The sequence below is a fragment of the Callorhinchus milii genome, unplaced genomic scaffold (genome assembly GCF_018977255.1).
Source record: "Callorhinchus milii isolate IMCB2004 unplaced genomic scaffold, IMCB_Cmil_1.0 Scaffold10, whole genome shotgun sequence".
NCBI lineage: Eukaryota > Metazoa > Chordata > Chondrichthyes > Chimaeriformes > Callorhinchidae > Callorhinchus > Callorhinchus milii.
This window is the reverse complement of record NW_024704751.1, coordinates 8,046,603-8,064,543: the sequence shown is the minus strand read 5'-3', so window position 1 is coordinate 8,064,543 and position 17,941 is coordinate 8,046,603. Positions and strand designations below refer to the sequence as shown.

At 46.0% G+C, this 17,941-nt stretch overlaps 1 protein-coding gene across 1 annotated transcript in view; it reads left to right on the top strand.

Moving 5' to 3' along the window:
• The window catches only part of bcas3 (BCAS3 microtubule associated cell migration factor), a 308,857-nt gene that overhangs the window by 96,224 nt on the left and 194,692 nt on the right, over window positions 1-17,941 (top strand). The window contains exons 14-15 of the mRNA XM_007896549.2: window positions 667-800; window positions 6,019-6,283. Coding sequence (XP_007894740.1) covers window positions 667-800; window positions 6,019-6,283 — 399 coding nt within the window. The remainder of the gene's footprint in view (window positions 1-666; window positions 801-6,018; window positions 6,284-17,941) is intronic.

Below are 17,941 nucleotides of genomic sequence, written 5' to 3'. Positions count from 1 at the left end.
CAGCACAGTACAGCTGACTCATTCACACCTGGAATTTCTTTGACCTGGTGCTGCACACACAGTACTGACTTAGCCACCAGACGAGTTACTGACAGATTTGACCATTTGCTGACGGACCACTGCCCAGTTTTATCTCCCTCTCCACCGACACCCTCCAAACCTGCCCAGTGAGGCTCCAGGACCCCAAAGTGGTGTGAGACGACTGCCCTGTTACACGATTTAGAAATGTGATTGAGGTTTGAAATGGTGGACAGGACTGAGAGTTATTTTTTTTTAGCCGAGGTAGAGCTGATTACCAGAATGGTTTAAATGTCGAGACAGTGTTCCACCTTTGACCTATTCCTCACCCCAGTTGGGAGCTGAGAAAATGTCTACTGGAACTTCAGGACTGCAGCAGGATGAGGTTCCTTACCTTGAAGGCAACTAATGGTTGGAACAGGTTGCCAGGAAGTGGGGGTTGAGACCAGGACACTGGACTGATTTAAATAGCAGCTCAATGCTATGATGGGAGGACAGTAGAGGGTATTCTGGAAGAGTGAGATCAAATCGGCTGAAGGGCCTCCTGTATCCGAACCAATCTTCTGAGATTATGAGAACTGTAATAATTTGAAGTTTCTTGTCGCACCAAAGGTCCACTCGAGTAACATTTGTTGCCGTTTCTTACAGGAATCCTGCTGGTAACATCTGACACGCAAGGGCATGATTTTCACGTGTTCCGGATCCTGACTCATCCGTGTTCCTCGTCACAGAGTGCCGTGCATCACCTGTACACCTTACACCGTGGAGAGACCGAGGCTAAGGTACAACAACTTGCATTTCTATAGTGTCCCTCATGCAGGGTAGCGCCTCAGAGCGCTTGAAGGTCTTCAGGCGCGACTTGAAGATGGGGGAGGAAGGAGCAAGGCGGAGAGATAGAGGAAGAGTGTTCCAGTGTTTTGGGGCATGGTGGCTGAAAGCGTTAGATGTTCATCAAACATCCGGATGTTGGTTAGCTCTGAAAATAACACTGCGTGACTGACGAGTACTATAAACTAAAGGTTGGAAGTTGGAAATTACTCACAGATTGTACAAGACGTTGGGTACAAGATAATAATACAGTGAGGGCTTGCACTGACTTTATCAGGGGCACTTATGCCCATTATGTTTTATATCGAGATCAGTGCAGCGCCTCCAGTACTGAAAGTTTCTAGTTATCAATTTAGCCGGTATCTGAGGTTTATATGTAAGTTTATATGAACCTGGCTCAATTGGACCTTACCCACTGGGTCAAAAGGTTGCAGCTTCAAGCCCCACATTGGGACTCAATCTCATAGTCCAGGCCGACACTCTAATGCAGTCCTGGAGAAGTCTCGACCTGTGAATAAGACGTTAAAGGCAAGGCCTGTTCAGGGGGGGGATGTTAAATATCCCATGGCACTATTTGACAAGAGAGGGATTAGTCTACCATCATCTCTGCCAGCAATCCTCCAGATTAATTCTGCAACGATTTTGAATCTTTGCCCGGCTTCAGCTTTATCGAATGTCCTCTGCCGTCCATTTACTTCCAAGTTCGTGCACTTCAAAGAACGACTCAATTTGTGGAGGGAAAGAGAGCAAAGTGTCAACAGCAACATTCTGTTGTTTATAGCAGCCTTTCCGTAAACACACTCATCTCGTACACACCTTGGTGTGACTGGAACCCTGTACCTCAGTCAGTGAAATAATGGGCTTTCAAAACACCTGACCGTGGTTCTAGTTTTGCTTTTCTATAGGATAATAACATGGCTAGGACAATCTTATTGTGACGTGGTCGTTCACCTTCATGGATCTTTGTGGGTCTTTGCTGTGTGCAAAATGGCTGCCGTATTTGCTTACCAAAACAGTCACTTTAGTCGAAAGTATTGCCGTGATTCGGTCAAATTTATAGGCAAATGAGTCTTACAATCTTCATTGTGCCAACCATTGTGGAGCACTGAACAGCTATTGGCTCTCTCTTATCCTGTTTTCCCACTATTTACAACTGTGGTTATCTTAATAATCCTATTAAACCTGAACTGCCTTTGGCAGGTTTGAGATTCCAGTGCAGGCCCTTTCTTCACAACGTCTGTAGAGGTTTCCAATGCTGGTGGTTGTGTCTTGAGTGAGTTACCTCATAAGCTGAAGATGTCATTGGAATAGGGGACACTGGGGATCACAGCTATTAACCTTGTTTTAGTAAATTAAACAGCATTGTTTCTGTGTATTACAATGCAAATTGAACAACAGCTTTGGTGTAGAGGGATTTTAAAACGCTAATGAAACATGACCTTGGGAAGCATATAAACTATCACCATTGGGATTGTTAGCTTCGCCAATCAATCCCTGGGTCCTACTGCTCTAATCAGCTATTCTTGTAGTATGTCCGTCAATGTGAATGGGATTTTATGGGATTCGCCCACAAAATATGCAGTCAATTCACTTTACAGTATATCCTGTGAAGCGCTTTGAGACGTCTCGAAGACGTGATCAGGCGCTGTATCAAATGCAAGGATTATTATTATTGGGATTTTAAACTTGAAAACCCAGTTCGGGGGAACCTCCCTTCGTACTCTGTGTTGTCTTTTCTTCCACTGACTGACAGCGAGATTTGCTTCTTGAACACACTTTCATTTGTAGACGTTGTACCAAACATTAAAAGGCCTGAGCCCTGCGTTTATCTCCGTGTAGGACAAATGGTCTGGGTGATAACAGGGACTGTTGATGGCAGGGACACAACCTTATCTCGGTGGTCTCCCGACTCTGTTAGTTTTAACTCACGAACCGCCATTATAAACTGACCTGTGCCCCTGGATAAAAGTGAAGCAATAAAAGAACAAGCAGGTTAGGTTCGGCAGCAGAGACAAGACTGCCAACTGACCGGGGTCTTGCATACAGAATCCTTTCTCTTTAAAGGGTGACCTTGCCGGGTGTCTAATGACCAACTGGTGACTCTCCTTGTTTGGGATGTAAGTACGGTGTCCCTCGGGATGAGCTGACTTCAAGGCGATTTGCTTAGCAATGGATTATTGGGATGAAGTAGATTGTCCATGGTGGTTTAAGTTCCTTCAACTTTGTGATAGTGTGGCCTGGAGCTGCTGTGGATAATAATAATGATAATAATAATCCTTGCATTTGATATAGCGCCTTATCACGCCTTCGAGATATGCCTACCTGCTGTCACTTACATCACTTTTTTGCAACTCTTATCGTGGAATATTTCATGGAGATTAAATACCACGTTTATACGTGGACCAGTCATGTATTTCTCACGTGGTACAGCAGTGGGAATTAATATCAATGCTCTTTTTATCTTAGATGCACTTCCCTCTTGTTGCCACTTCGGCTGAAGGTCACCTGTGGCTGAGCCGTCCACTTGCATTGGCTTTCGCGCAGATGTGACACTGGTCTTCGATAAAATGATGGGGTGGGAGGGAAACCCCGAACTTATATGAAGTTCAGAACACAGGCAGCCACACTGAGACCCAAGTCATTCCCCCCCCCCCCCCCGTCGATGCGGACAAAAAGAAAGGCATCTGCGTAAGCGGCCAATGCACGTCTTTATTAACGGGAACGACTGCCCAAGTCCCAAGAACTGCTAACCCAGTCACCTATCAACAAGATTGTTTGAATGTGCCACTGAGTGGAAAGAGTAAGCACGTTTGATTTGTTCCCCTTTCCACCAAATTCATCGTAATGTGACAATCAAAAACGGCCAAGTATCTGTCAGAGGTAACTGATTAAAAACTTCTTTCTTCTGCTGGGCCTGAGGGCACAGATTTGAAAGTACATGACGGTGAATACAGATTTTTTTTTGTCCGCCGTGCATGACTGGAATTTTTGTGGAGATTTTTATCACGGCTGTCTGTTAGTTAAGTAGGGAGCGTATTGAAACACAGACTGGAGTGAGTGCTTGGCAGTGGCTGGGAGCTGAGTGACTAACTCTTTGATCAACTCATTCAGTGCAGCGACATGTCACTGTTAATCTGATCCCTGTCCCACTCACTCTGTATATTTGAAACCTTATTTACTCAGAGCTTCATAACTTTTCCCCACCCCCATCGCTCCAAGTACTGGGGACATTAATTCAGATTTATAGCAACCCAAGTCTGATATGAATTAAAGGAGAAATTTGCGCCACCTAAATTGTAGGTAAGAAGAAAGGCCTCTTATTAATGATAGATTGCGGTAGTACTTGTCTAGTTCTGGCCCACGTAATAGTGCCCTATCTGCATGAATTGTAGCACAGCATTCAGTTTGAGGAGTGGGAGAATAAATCATTTGAGAGCATTACAAGTGCATTCGCTGGCCATGATCCGCTCGCTGGCTTCAGGTCTGAAACCCGGATGACCATTATTATCCCACACCAAACATTGACTGTTTCGTAACTTTCTATTGCGGAATATTAAAGCAGTGAGTTGAGCACTGCAGAGCGATCCACAGGACTCTCCCTCGTTCACACAGTCCCTCCGAGGACTGACGAACATGGACATTGTTTAAACGAATCGCTGTAAACCTTTGTTGCTCCACCAGGTGTGGTCACTGTCTCAATCTTCCTGGAATGGATGGTGTGGGTGAGGATTCCTGTGCGAGGTGGACTCAGCTCAGCTCCAGCCTCCTGCACCTTCCTTCAGACAGTGGCTTTGCCTGCCATCAGCTTGCCTGTCTTTCTCGTGAAAGAACTCAAATGTGTGAGAAACACAATGCAGAGCGGAGAAATACGAGGTCACTCGAAAGATACTGAGCAAATGTTCGACCTGTACAAGAAAGCTAATGTTTGATGCCTAGAAATACAATGATGTGTAATTCAGAAACTTCAGATAGCTGTGGAATTCCCATCCAGGCTCCACACGGAATTTGCAAAGTCGTTTGCGAAGTCGTTCACCTGGACAAGTCATCGTTGCTCCTGTTATTCCACGGCACCAGCAAAGCCTCCTCTTATCTGGGCTTCACTTAATGAGGTTAAGAGAGCAGGCCTTAGCCACCGCTGAAAGAGTTTGGAACAATGAGGTTCCATTGTGGCTGAGGTGCTGTGCTTTTGTGACCTCGGTTGCGACTGGCTGCAGTGGATGTGCTAACACAGCCTTCCTGCCAGAGAGAAATGGCGCAATTTAGCAATCAAAAGAGCTTTGTTGGAGAGACACCCAGACCTCTGGACTGTGAGTTGGCTTATGTAAGCGGCCGACCGTTTGAAGGGCAGTCAGTCTGACAAGGAGCTGAATACTTGATGTCACAGCATCTGTGTAGAAATAGTTGGCAGATTAACCCTAACTGAACATTACCTCCATTCAACCACGGGCGGTAATCTGAACCAATGTAAAACTATATTACAATATTGCACCCCCAAAACTTCTCTTTCAAAGATTTGGTCTACTTTATTGACCCTGTCCTTTCTCTTGCTGTGGTACAGCCCTTAAGTGCATTTTTCTTGGTCTGGAAAGTTTCCCTGCAATATCCTCCTGTAGGAAGATTGGAATTTAAAGTTCTTTGGGCTGTGGGTTTATTAGGGCAAAAAAACCCACAGGGAGACAGATTCATTCCAAACTGTGTGCATTTGGGATTGTAACAATTCAGATGGATTCCTGTAGCTCAGTGGTTAGAACACTTGCCTCGCAAGCGAGATGTCCTGGGCTCGATTCCCGGGAAGGGTGAAACATTGGGCAAGCTTCCTTACTCCGCACGCCTTTGCTTACCTAGCAGGAAGCGGGACCTGGTTCTTAGTCGATTGGCGGATCGCTTTTCCGGGGTTAATAATCCCTTCAAAAAAAATAATAATGATAATTTGGTCACTCAATCCGAGACCGTTTGTAGGGACGCTGCTGTGCGCAATTGGCTGCCACATTTTGCCCACAAAATATAGAGTCAATTTGCTTTACAGTGTATCCTGTGAAGCACTTTGAGACATCTTGAAGACGTGATTAGGCGCTGAAATCAAATGCATGGATTATCTTTATTATATCTTCAACTGGGATAAAGAATTCAGTGCGTAAAGGTTCATTTGTTTGGTTTCATTTGTGTTGTTAGGTGCAGGACATTTGCTTCAGCCAGGACTGCCGTTGGGTTGTAATCAGCACCTTACGAGGAACCTCCCATGTCTTCCCAATAAACCCGTATGGCGGCTCGCCCTCCGTACGAACTCACATGTCTCCGCGTGTAGTAAACCGCATGAGCCGATTCCAGAAGAGTGCTGGGCTGGAAGATATTGAGCAGGAGCTGACATCTAAACAAGGAGGTCGTTGCAGTCCCGTCCCTGGTCTCTCCAGCAGCCCCTCGGGGTCTCCTCTGCACAGTGAGTACCTTAAAGTTAAGGGGTTACAGTAACACTGTCTTTCTCAACAATGAGTCCATTCCAAGTCTGCCTCAGTCACACATTTAGCTCGGCCAGGCTGGTGCTTCAACGATGTAAATGTCTTTTGCCGTGTGCGCTGGATCGAACTTACGACATCAGGAAAGGGAGCCTTGTCTTGCCTTGTTGTTGTTGTTGTTGCTGTGTGGCATGCCGTGCACCAGGCCATCCATACAGAGTCAGCCGAGGTGTTAAATAATCCTGACTTTGCTATTTGTATAGGGAGGGAGGAAGGGAAGGTGTTAAAACGAGCTGACGTCAGTTTAGAAAAACTGATAGAAAGGTAGAGGTAGGCTGAATTACCTACTTCTGATCCTTTGTTCCTATAAGTAGGAAGTAACCACAAGGCACTTCCTCACCAGGAAGAGGGGAAAATCGGATGTTAGTTTCAGGTTGCTTTCAGCCATCATTTGGGCGAGTTATGAAATGTAATTGGCCCAGTCCTTAGAGCCGCTTGCTCTCCTGCTTTCTCATCTGCGATATGGCCGAGAGATTGTTGTTGGGAAAAGAGAATTTACCCAACCTGTTTTTGGAGTTCTGCAAGTATGTGTAAGTGTGATTGATGGATGACACATCCAGGGCCAGTCCACTGTCCCTCTCAACAGCCAGTTTAAGGATCTTGTCAGGACTACATTATCAATGATATCTCAAGTCCAGGATTTACCACCTTTAAATATCCTCCAGTCTGTATTACACGATCTGAACTGCAGTGATAACAGGGTTTATTCTCCCTTCGTGAAAGGCGCCATATAAATATAATTTGATGATGTTCTTGTTGTTGTCCTCGAGCAACAAAGCCTACGTGTAGGTCACGAACATTTTAACTCGCTGTGTAAATGGAGAAAGGCTGCTGGAATGTAAGCTTTTCATTCCAGAACCGTCCCTTGGTGTTGTGTGCCCGTGTTCTCTCTCCCCCCCCCACCCGTTGCCAAGTGATGTGTGCCTTAGCAATCGGACCGAAATCTCCCAGTCAAAAAAAAAACTTCAGTCAAACGCAGTCCTTTTTATCTGTGAGAAACACCAATTGCCCTGACACAGTCGCAGCCTCTCAGAAAAAAAACTTTCCAAGTAATTGGTTGTTTGTCCCCTCTTCCTGTTGCTGGTCGCTGCCTTGTTAAAATATCTGACGCAAAAATCTTTTATCAGGGCGTGTTTCGGATCTTGCAGTGGACGTCCAGTCTGGTTTTGCGGCTGTCTGCTCCCCTGTTGCCGCGTGTGGTCTCTAACAGAAGCACGGACTAAGGAAAACTCTTAATTCACAGCTGATAAGGAGATACTTCCTGCACAGCCTAACAAGCCAACACAAACTTTGTTTGGGTTCCTTTGTATTTTATCTGTTAACACACCCCGTTGTATTTTTGTAAGTCAATAGCCGGGTGACGAAGTGCACTAATTATGATACCGGCACACAATTGCTGACCTCTGGCTGGATCCTGCTCCTACTGTGAGCACAGGGCACATTGTACTGAAATTGCACCTACTTCCTGCAAGGTTAGCAAATGCTTACCGAAGCTATCGCGCTCCCAAACTATAATTGACCCGATAGTGTTAAGTAAGGAGATGCAATGTCTGAAGTTGGCACTGGCTGCTGTGCATCAGCTCCTGGGATTAGATAGAGCCACTGCAAAGTTATAATGGAACAAAAAAAAGCAAGTGCTGGAAAATGCTGCTGTTTGGAGCTTGGGGATTGCCTTAGAAGGAATTGCAAGAAAGCGATTGTAATTCTCTTGGTATGCTGTAAGCGCTTTGAGACGTTCATCCTCTGTGAAAGGCGCTTTATAAGCCGCTGTCAATGGGTCCTGGACCACAATTTCCTTCGTACTGGCTCAAGTGATGCAGTGTAATACGACCGCTTAATACAGCATGGAAGATGAGACCTCGGTTTTAACGTGTTGTCCAAAGGACAGCATCTCTGGCTATGTGCAGCCTCTTCTTGTCCTGCCTTGGAGGGTCAGCCTAGACCGATGCGACCAGACCCTAAAATCAAAAGGCCCGATTCTCAGAATTCCCCAATTCAACGCGGGTTTAATTCGGAACAAATTTTGACCAGGTTACAGTGCTTGTGACACTGGATCTTGTAGGCTTCGAAACGACCAGATGTGCCTGTGTAACATTTGCTAAGCCATGCACTAGGTGGAACCAGAGATTCTCGTACAGAATTGCAAACCTATTTGAAGGCAGATTTGCTTGTTTAACCAATTAGTGACGTGATGAGGTGCTACATCAAATGCAAGGATTATTATTACGACAATGTATTGAGGAAGCGCTTCTAAATGTTTCTTACCTTTACTTGGAGTGACGAAGGACACTCTCACTTGGGTGCCAGGCAGTTTAGTAATATGGATGCTCAGTCTCAACAGAATCATATTGGACTAGAGGACGTTCCTCAGAATGAATAGTGCTGCCATTTGACCAGCCTCCGCTTTTATTTTCTTCCAGGGATAGAACACCTCACTTCCACACTCTTCGCCAATCTGGCCACCCAGAGGAAAGATAACTCGGTTACCTTTTTTTTCGTTAGTTTAAACCTCCTTTTCCCTGACGGTCCTTGTGTTCGCTGTATTCCCCACTTTAACCTTGTTGCATGATGAATGTGAAATCGGGGGGAGCGGAGCACAGAGCGACATCACCCTCCATCCTTGCTTTTACAGCTGAAGGAAGAAACTGAGAAGCAGAGCTTTTCAAATGGGGAGGAAAGCAGAGAGTATTAACTACAGATTTAATACGTTGATTTATTTCATGAAGTGATGCATCAACAATGGCAGGATCGACTAACACCCAGGTTCCTACTTACCACTGGATAAACAGAGGCGTGTGGAGTAAGGAAACTTGCCCAACATTTTGCCCTGCCCAGGAATCGAACCCAGGTCCTCTCGCTTGTGAGGCGAGCCCTCTAACCACTCAGCTACAGAATAAACAAGCTATTTGCATGCCACCTTCAATATACCCACATTTACACACCTGCAACAGCCACCAAACAGGCAAAGCAGCCTGGCCAGGAGTTTGACTGAATTTGCTCTTTTGACTTCACTAACCGTAATGACGCCTTGTGGTGCGGTGGAAAACCAAATCTGAACACCGCCTCGATTTGCCTTTGAATAGGTTCAACAGACGCAGAGAGATAATAGCTGCAAGGGGTCAAAAGGTGATCAGCACACGTGTGTATATTATCCGTGCGATCTGTTTGACCAATCCGCCTCTGTGGTTCTGGTCGTGTCTTGGGGCTGATTTAACCTTCTGACCGCGTTATTTCACTTTTAACAATTCAAGCACCAAGTTTTTTTTTACTCTTGTTTTTATATTTGGTTAATAATTGTTTTGCCTTTTACTAAGTCTGTGTGAGATTTTCATAATTCCAATTCCACTTCATAATTGCATTGCTGTTCCCTGGGGTGATCCTGCTTCACAGGAATCGATCTCCCAACCTCTCCTGTTTGTTTGGTGGAATGAAGGACATCCCTTTGGACCTGGGGACAGGTTGGAGGATCTTCCAGGTCACCTGGATGAAGCGAGGCATCCAACGCACCTTGGTCAGCAATAGTCACTCCAGACTCTTCCAACCATGCAGTGTGTCCTCTCATAGTGTGTCCAGTAGCTCTTTTTGATACAACTCTGCAGCTGTTAGACCCACCTCAAGACCCACCTCAAGACCCTCCTCCTCGACTGTGCTTTTGATCTCCTTGCTTCCCCCCCTGCCCTCCACCCTCCCCCACCCGGACCCCCAACTCGGGTCTGTAATCTATCTGTCCAGTGCCTTGGGACATCCTCCTGACGTGAAAGGCGCTACACACGTGTAAGTTTGTTGTTGTTGTTAGCATCAGCTCATGTTAGCTAGTGAACTGGAACAGGTAACCAGGGTGGTCAACAAAATAAAACCGCTTGATGCTGTAATGAGAGACCGATAAGGTGGGTATTCTGGAATATAATAATAATTATAAAATAATAATAATAATCTTTGCATTTGACATAAGTGCTTCATAAAGCAAAATCTCACACAGACTTATTAAAAAGCAAAACAATCATTAACCATACGGTAAAACAAGAATCAAAGGAAACTCGGTGGTTGGATTGTTAAAGGTGAACTAATGTGGAAGGATGAGATCAAATGGTCCGAAGGGCCTTCTTCATCTGAACTTCTCTTGTGTGATCTTGTGTGCTTGCTGCCTTGTAGAATTGGCTTATCTGTGCATGAGATAAGTACCTAGGTGTTTTTCAGGTTCAGATGTTCCGGGACTTACTGTGCAAGTGCCAGATCCTCAGTGCCTGCCGAATTAAACATTTTGGGAGAGACTGCTCAAGGTCAGGAGGACATCTGCAGAAAGAGAGAGAGTTTGTGCTCTCCTCTGCCCTGCTTTCTCCCGCCCTCACCCCCGCCCTCCACGGACACCACAGATTTGACTGTACTCCCATCCTGTCAACAAAGTGAGCGTTTTGAGATGTTCTTCTGACATGGAAGATGCTATCTAAATGCGAATAATCTTGTGAATTTTGTTTTGTGGGTGGACAAACAGCCGTCTGATTCAGAGGAGCGATGCAACTAACTGAGCCACACTCATTCCGTATCTATCTCAGAGTCTCAACACTGTTCTATCAGCCCGCTACACATGTTAAAAAAAATTATAAAGCAGTTTTCAAGTTGTGTTTCGCCAGCTTGCTTGTGCAGGGAGTGAATCTGAAAGTCTTTCTGGTGCTCTCGAAGACAGGTGAGAGATTATTTTTGATCGGTTGATAAGTGTCAGGTCATCATTTTTTAATTAAGAAGGTCTCCCCTCGCCACACATGAGCTGACAGGTCGAGAGGGCAGGCAAACAGTCAGGCTGCTCCCAGGCCCTCGTATCCCACTCGTGGTCAGGCGTTACGAGGTGTCAGAGCAGCCTTGGGTGACTTGCTCTTTGATTTAAAAATGTTTTCGTTGCCTATGGGGGAGTGCCTGGCCTTAGCACTCCCCGTGATAGATGCTATTCAGTTTGTACAGTTCCAGTTGGGTAAGGAGCCATTTCACATGATGGAATACACGACTCAGACTGCCTGTTAGCACCAACCTGATGTGAATATAGACTTGATTCCACTTTGGCAGTGTGATATCCCCTCCATACACAGTCTCAATCTCGGACCTCTGTATTTTCCCCACGGTGTGGGCTTGCTGTATGTGTGTTCCCAACAGTCTCGTGAAAGTGTGTTCCACAGAATCTCCGGTTAGGGGTTTCAGCAGAGGTAGAGTGGGGCGAGACCTTGGAGGGATGTGACTATGAGGATGTTGGGTTTGATCCACTGGAGGATGGGGAGTCAGAAGAGGGGCTGGTAGGCTCATAAAATACAGTTGCTCAACTTCACAGTAAATTCCGTGAAGCACTTTGGGGCTTCCTCTCGACGTGTAAGGTGCTATACCGAATGCGAGGATTATGACCAATAAGGCCAGAATGAGGGTATTAGGGTCTCTAGGGAGATGTGATTGAGGAGGTAAGGGAAATTGTAGTGTGTTGGGGCTTTGAAGGACCTGGAATTGGGGGTTAAAGGACAGTTGGGGGGGGTCGGACAGAGCACCAAGGTTCTGCACTGACTCCATGAGAGGGAAACAAGCATCCTTGCAGATCAATGCGGTCCGTGACTGAGAAATTGCTGGCGAGAGCCAAGCGGGAGAGCTTTGGTCTTGCTGACGTTTAGCTAAAGAATGGTAGAACTTATCCAGGACTTGATGTGTGACAGGCAATCAGTCAGAACAGCAGTGTTCTTGGAGTCGATGGCTTTAACTCAGTTCTCTCCGTTCTTTAATAACCTATCGTATTGTAGTTTTTGTAACTGGGCAGATAGATTGCCGTGTTCTTTCAGGAATCTGTACATCACTGCGTTCCAATGTCAGTTGTCTTTATTTTTGTCCTGAACAACTTTATCCCATCTACTTCTGACCTCTTTGAATCGCTGAAGATTGTTTAATGCGCTCATTGATACCTCACACCATTCTTAGACAAGGCTGACTTGCGCTCACAGTGTGAGTGAGAGCCTGTCACTTGTGCAAGTAGTTACACATCATCTCGGTTTCCTTTCTCCCCGCCTCTTCGAATAGCTCTAGTTTGGTCCTCCACAATAACCAGATGTGTTGGCTGCTTTTTGGCCGTGTAAAGTGAGGAAGCTTCGTATTCTGTCAGCACTGAGACAAGCTGTTGAGTCGTACTCCCATGTGCTATGCGGGCAGGTTAATTTCAAGGTTCGAGGTCTCGCAGTGATGTAAAATGCTGACCTGGAGCTGGAAAGAGGGAACATGTTTTCGCAGTGCCTCACAGAGTCAAAACGTCTCAAAGTGCTTCTTAACTGGTTACTGTCTCCTATTTTGTAGGCAAACGCGGCAGCCATTTGCGACAGCGAGCCACCCCCTCCCCCAAAACCCACCCGTGAGGGGAGAAAAAAGACAAATGAGCCACAAGGACACTGAGTGAAATCAAGAGGCAGTTTTTCACCCAAAGCGTAGCCGAAATCTGCAACTCTCTCCCCTAAAAGGCTGTGGATGCTGGACCCATTCACATCTTGAAGACCGAGGTGGAGAGCTGTTTGTGAGGTCAGGTGTTAAGGGATACGGAGCAAGGGCGGGTAATTGGAATTGAGGTACAGATCAGGCATGATCTTAGAGAACAGGCTACTAGGGGCTGAAGGGCCTCCTCCTGTTCCTATGGTTCTAGGACACTCCTTGCACTGGGGTGTTTAAATCCCGATGATCATTTAGATCCAGATTCTCACACACTTTATGGAAACAATTTCAGTGTGTGGATTTGAATTACGCCGGGATGAATGGGGCAGGTACGGAGAGCGTTTACTGAGGCTCATGTTTCACTGGCTCTCGTCGGGGGAATATTTAGAAGCTGGACTGCAGAGGGCGATGTGTTGTCAGTTTTGCTCTGGACTGTATGTATGTTGGTTCCCTTCATTTCTCTCTCGCCCTCTGCCAGCCTTACGTCAACACGAGGAGAATTCTAACCATCATTTTCCTAACGGCACCGATCTTACAGTTCACCCGAAGCCTTTTCCTTTCTCTGACTGGAGGCGTCGCCTTTTTGACCATTGTTTTATTTCTTGTTTCTCGGGGAATTTTAAACTTTTGAAATCCCGGGCATTCGAAAGGAGTTTCGTATCCCGTTTGTAACTGAGCATCTCCTTCAGGAAATGGCTTGGTCGCTCGGACTTCGAGCCTGCTTAATAAAAAATAAAAAAATCTCTCTCACTGTTTGCGTTGCACGCGATGACCTGTGCACCCCGGGGTGGGGCAGGAGGGTGGCAGAAGTCACGGAGGCTGGCAGCCGGGGTGAGTGGGATGAAGTGCTGTGGTTCCCTCTCCTTGTGAGGCCAGCAAAGCGGTTTCAGCATCACTTACCTGAACGGAGCAGTTTGCAGCCACGAAGGAAACCGCCGAAGCCAATGTAAATAAATATCCTTCTTTCGACCCAACTCTACTACATGTGCAGTTTCTTTTTTTTTTTACACGCACAATGTTTAAAGAGCTGTTTACCTTGGCTCCCGTTTCTCTGCCACCTCCGACGGCACTTACAGCACCACTTAGATTTCTCCCTGGCTAGAACCCTTGTTGGCTTTGGAGGTGTGAGCAGAAGCCCCCTTCCCCTCCGCCCCCCCCCCCACACTCGGTCACAAGGCTTCCTGTGGATGGAAGGCACACACACTGGCCTAACTATACCAAGGCTAAGGTACAAACAACAACCTTATAAAGGGCCATTCAGGTGGAGTCGATCTCAGAGCGCTTCACATTGGCGGAGTCTGACCCTGAGCCAAAGAGAGAGAAGAGGTGGAGGGTGGGGGGAAGGTGACCGTAAGCACGATCAAAAAGACAGGTCTTTAGGCGGGATTTGAAGGTGGAGAGGGAGGGAGAGCGGGGGCAAGGCAGAGGGATCGAGGGAGAGACTGCCAGAGTTTCGGGTGGCTGAAGGCAAGACCACCGATGGTGGCACGAGGGACAATTAGGTGGCTGGAGCCAAGCGGAGGCAGGGGCTGGTGGAGCGGGGGATAAGCAGGTCGGATAGGTAGGTGGGGAGGTGCGAGGGAATGAAGTGACTGCATGTTTGCCGCTGTCTTCAGCTGTGCTGCTTGCTGGAAAATGCACAATACAAATGGGGTGTAAAGGAGGCACAAGTTTGCATCTGGTTCGGTAACTAGTATGATGTTGCCCAATTTATCCTTTTATTTAAACACTGGCTCTTTGATGCAAGCAATCCCTGTGTCAGTGTGAGAGATGAAGCATTCAAATGATTGGAGAAATCAAAGTGGTCGCAGACCTCATTACAGGCTGAAACGTACCTGTTTACCATTACCGTTGGGGATATATCTGTGGGTGAAATGTGATTTAAATTAATTAAGAAGGTAATGACAGAACACAATAAGGGAGGGAAATTGGCGGCAGGAAGTTATTTTTTTGCGAGAGGGAGGAAATAAAAATTGAATTTGGGGTCTCGAATTTCGAGTTGGAAGCAATTTCCTTCTCTGTCCCCCCAAAATGTAACTTTTAACCCATGCCATGCCAGGGGCCGGTTTGCCTGGGCTGGCATATTGGGTTCACCGAGTGCCCCTTCCTACTGTGCCCAGAAAAAAACAGGTCCAAAGTTATTCTTTGTTACCTTGTCCCATAGAGTTAAGCTCAGCAGAGGAGCAGATTGTTTAAACTTAATTGCTTTATGCAGAGATGTCTTAATATAAGGAACGTATTGCAAGTGTTGGCAAATTTAAGAGAGGGGATGGATTCTCTTTTGAAGACATTTATTTTGATGTAATAGTGTTACGTTTTGTTCTAGGATATAGACAGAATAAACTAAACTTTTTTTTAAAGTTGGTGGAACTTAACCCTAGCATGGGTTTGTCTTCAAGAGGGAAGTTTGGGGGGGCTGGGTCGGGGAGGGAGAGAGAACAGTTTTACGTCTGGATGTAGAGACTAGTCCAGTACTTTGACTCCATTGTCCATTGTCCAGGACGTGATATCTGGAAAAAAGATTTTGTGGTTTGACAGCTGTTAATTCACTGCCGCTTCCTTCAAGTCCCAACATTGCTGCATCTTATGCTTACGAGCACAAAATCTCACCCAAAACGTAGAATGTAGTTGTACAGAGTTGTGTCATCTGAATTTCACACAACACTGTTCGGTAAAGCTGACAAGCTTAGCCATAGCTGATGCTCTCCACTCTAGTGATGTATATATCCATATTTTGTGTACGTTCCCGTTCCACTGCATAATAATTAAAAGTCAGTATTTATTCTTGTTCTGCCATAACCTGTTCTGTGCAGTATAATTCCTTCTCGGGTTTTTTTTTTAGCCACTGTATTTCCGTTCTCAGTTTAACGTCTCAAAAGCGGATCTTTATGAAGTAACACGTTTGAACTGGTGAGGTCCCTCTGTCGTGGGAGCTTCACGGATCCTCCGAATTACGGCCAGATTAATTTTGCTTTTCTGATGGTGCAATTAACACTTATGGCCCTTTATATCCTGGGCTGGGTCACTTCGGCTCCACGTGAGGTTCTTCAGATCTGTTTCGAGCCACGTCGTTTTATTTATCATTGAGTAACATCAGTGCTATTCTGTCAGATCATGTTCAAGGATCAAATGTCTTTGAACGGAAATTCGGCTAATTTTACTTCAAACTGTGATTAGCTGAAAACAATAGATTTTGAGGATGTTCTGGAGCCAGAAAATGCTGTCGTCTGGGATATATTTACATTGTTAAACTCCACAATGTGCAGTGCATTCTGAAGTGAAATCCTGAAAGGTTATGAGTGAAGGCCTGCAATACGTTTATACGTGCCGAGACAGTACATGAAGTATGATAGTCATACAACAACTATCTATCTGCTTCATTTATAGTTAATAAGGGAGTATCCGATCTGCTGTTGAGCTGAAAGTAATACATCCAAGTTGTTGAGGTGGGTCTCATAGTCACTACCACCCATGTGTAAGGTCACTCCACAAAGTAGATGTTGGGTAAATGCTTGATGTACCCTCATAATTATAAGGATGAAGGTTTTTATGAGGACTTTGAGGGCGGGCAGAATGGAGCACGGCATCAATGGTGAGACAGACGTGAGAGAGCAAAGGGCCAAAATTGAAAGAGCAGAAGGGCATTGGCGAGAGAATAGGCTAGGAATTGCGTAGGTAGAGAACTGTGTGACCATGGAGGGACTGTGAAGATTAGAATGAGGATCAACTTCAAGATTATTGCACCATCCCCCCAAAAAAAATGATGCTTGTATTTCAGTAAGTAAAAGCAAGACAATGTGATTATTCTGAAGTGAAATATAATATAGAAACAGCTCGGGTCCAAATCCTTGGCTGTCCTTGGAGTACTCCCGACGTGAAAGGCGCTATACAAATGTAATTTGTTGTTGTGAAGCCAGTAGCGGACCAGCTACAGTCCTCCTGATCGGGGAATCAGTTTGATGCTACAAGAGTACCCAAACCCACCTCCTGCTGCGGCGGCTCCCACTCTAAACCAGCACACGATGCTGCAATGTCGATTCGCACCGTGGTGTGTCTTTTTATATTCAATATATCTCATAATAATTACCATAATAATCCTTGCGTTTGATACAGCGCCTTACCACGTCTTCGAGACGTCTCCAAGCGCCTCACGGAATACGCCGCAAAGTGGGTTTCACTGTATGTTTTGGGGGCGAAATTACCGCATTTCTACTGGGGGATACTGCTCTGGAGCTTTGGCTCGACGAACAGTATCTTTGAGATAGTCTAATTTGCCGCATTAACAATGATTTATGACTCTGCTGATGGCTGGCCCTCAAGGGGTTAAAGTACCACTTACAGTCTGACAAGTGGCAAGAGTGCTTTGTCAACCTCATCGTCTGTGGGTTCTGAGTCGGGCGCGGGTTTGACGGGACTGGGGAGGGGGGGGGACCGGGGGGGGCACTGACCGAGAGTTGCCTTCAGGATTTAATTTTATAATCTCATCTGCTCTCGTGAGATTGAGCTACCAAACGGTGCTGATTGGCCCCTTTCTTCCAACCGCCCCCCCTTCCCCTTACCGCACGTAACCACGGAATGTTTCCCTGGCATGGGTCAGAGTGAGGGAGAGCTCCCGTTGATATAGTGCACTTCAGACCCATCCTCTGAAGGAAGCTCTCTCTCTCTCTCTCTCTCTCTCTCTCTATCCCCCCATGACTGCAATACAGCGGTTTCAATTCCCATAGTCTGTCTGTCTTCTCACAGTAAAATGACCAAATTAGGAGCCAGTGACTGTCACGCGAAGACTCTCTTTGCCCTGCTGGACACGAGTCTGCAGGGAACTGAATCGAGATGGCCCCAAAAACAATTCACTTTATCAGCCATCAAACACAGGAGACCTCGTACTGTCTGTCTGTGTGTGTGTCTGTCTGTGTGTCTGTCTGGGCTGGATTCCGACCTCGGTCCCAGAACTAATGGGATCGACTTAAATGTTTCATCGAACCTGTTTAGGGGCGGCAAAATGTTCCGTTTTTTTTTAATGAAGCATTTTTTTTTAAATGTATGTTTATTCAGTACAGCGATGTGTTATATGTCAGCCTGGCTCATTTGGTGACACTCTCACCTCACTCAGAGTCAGAAGGTTGAATTCAAGATCCTCA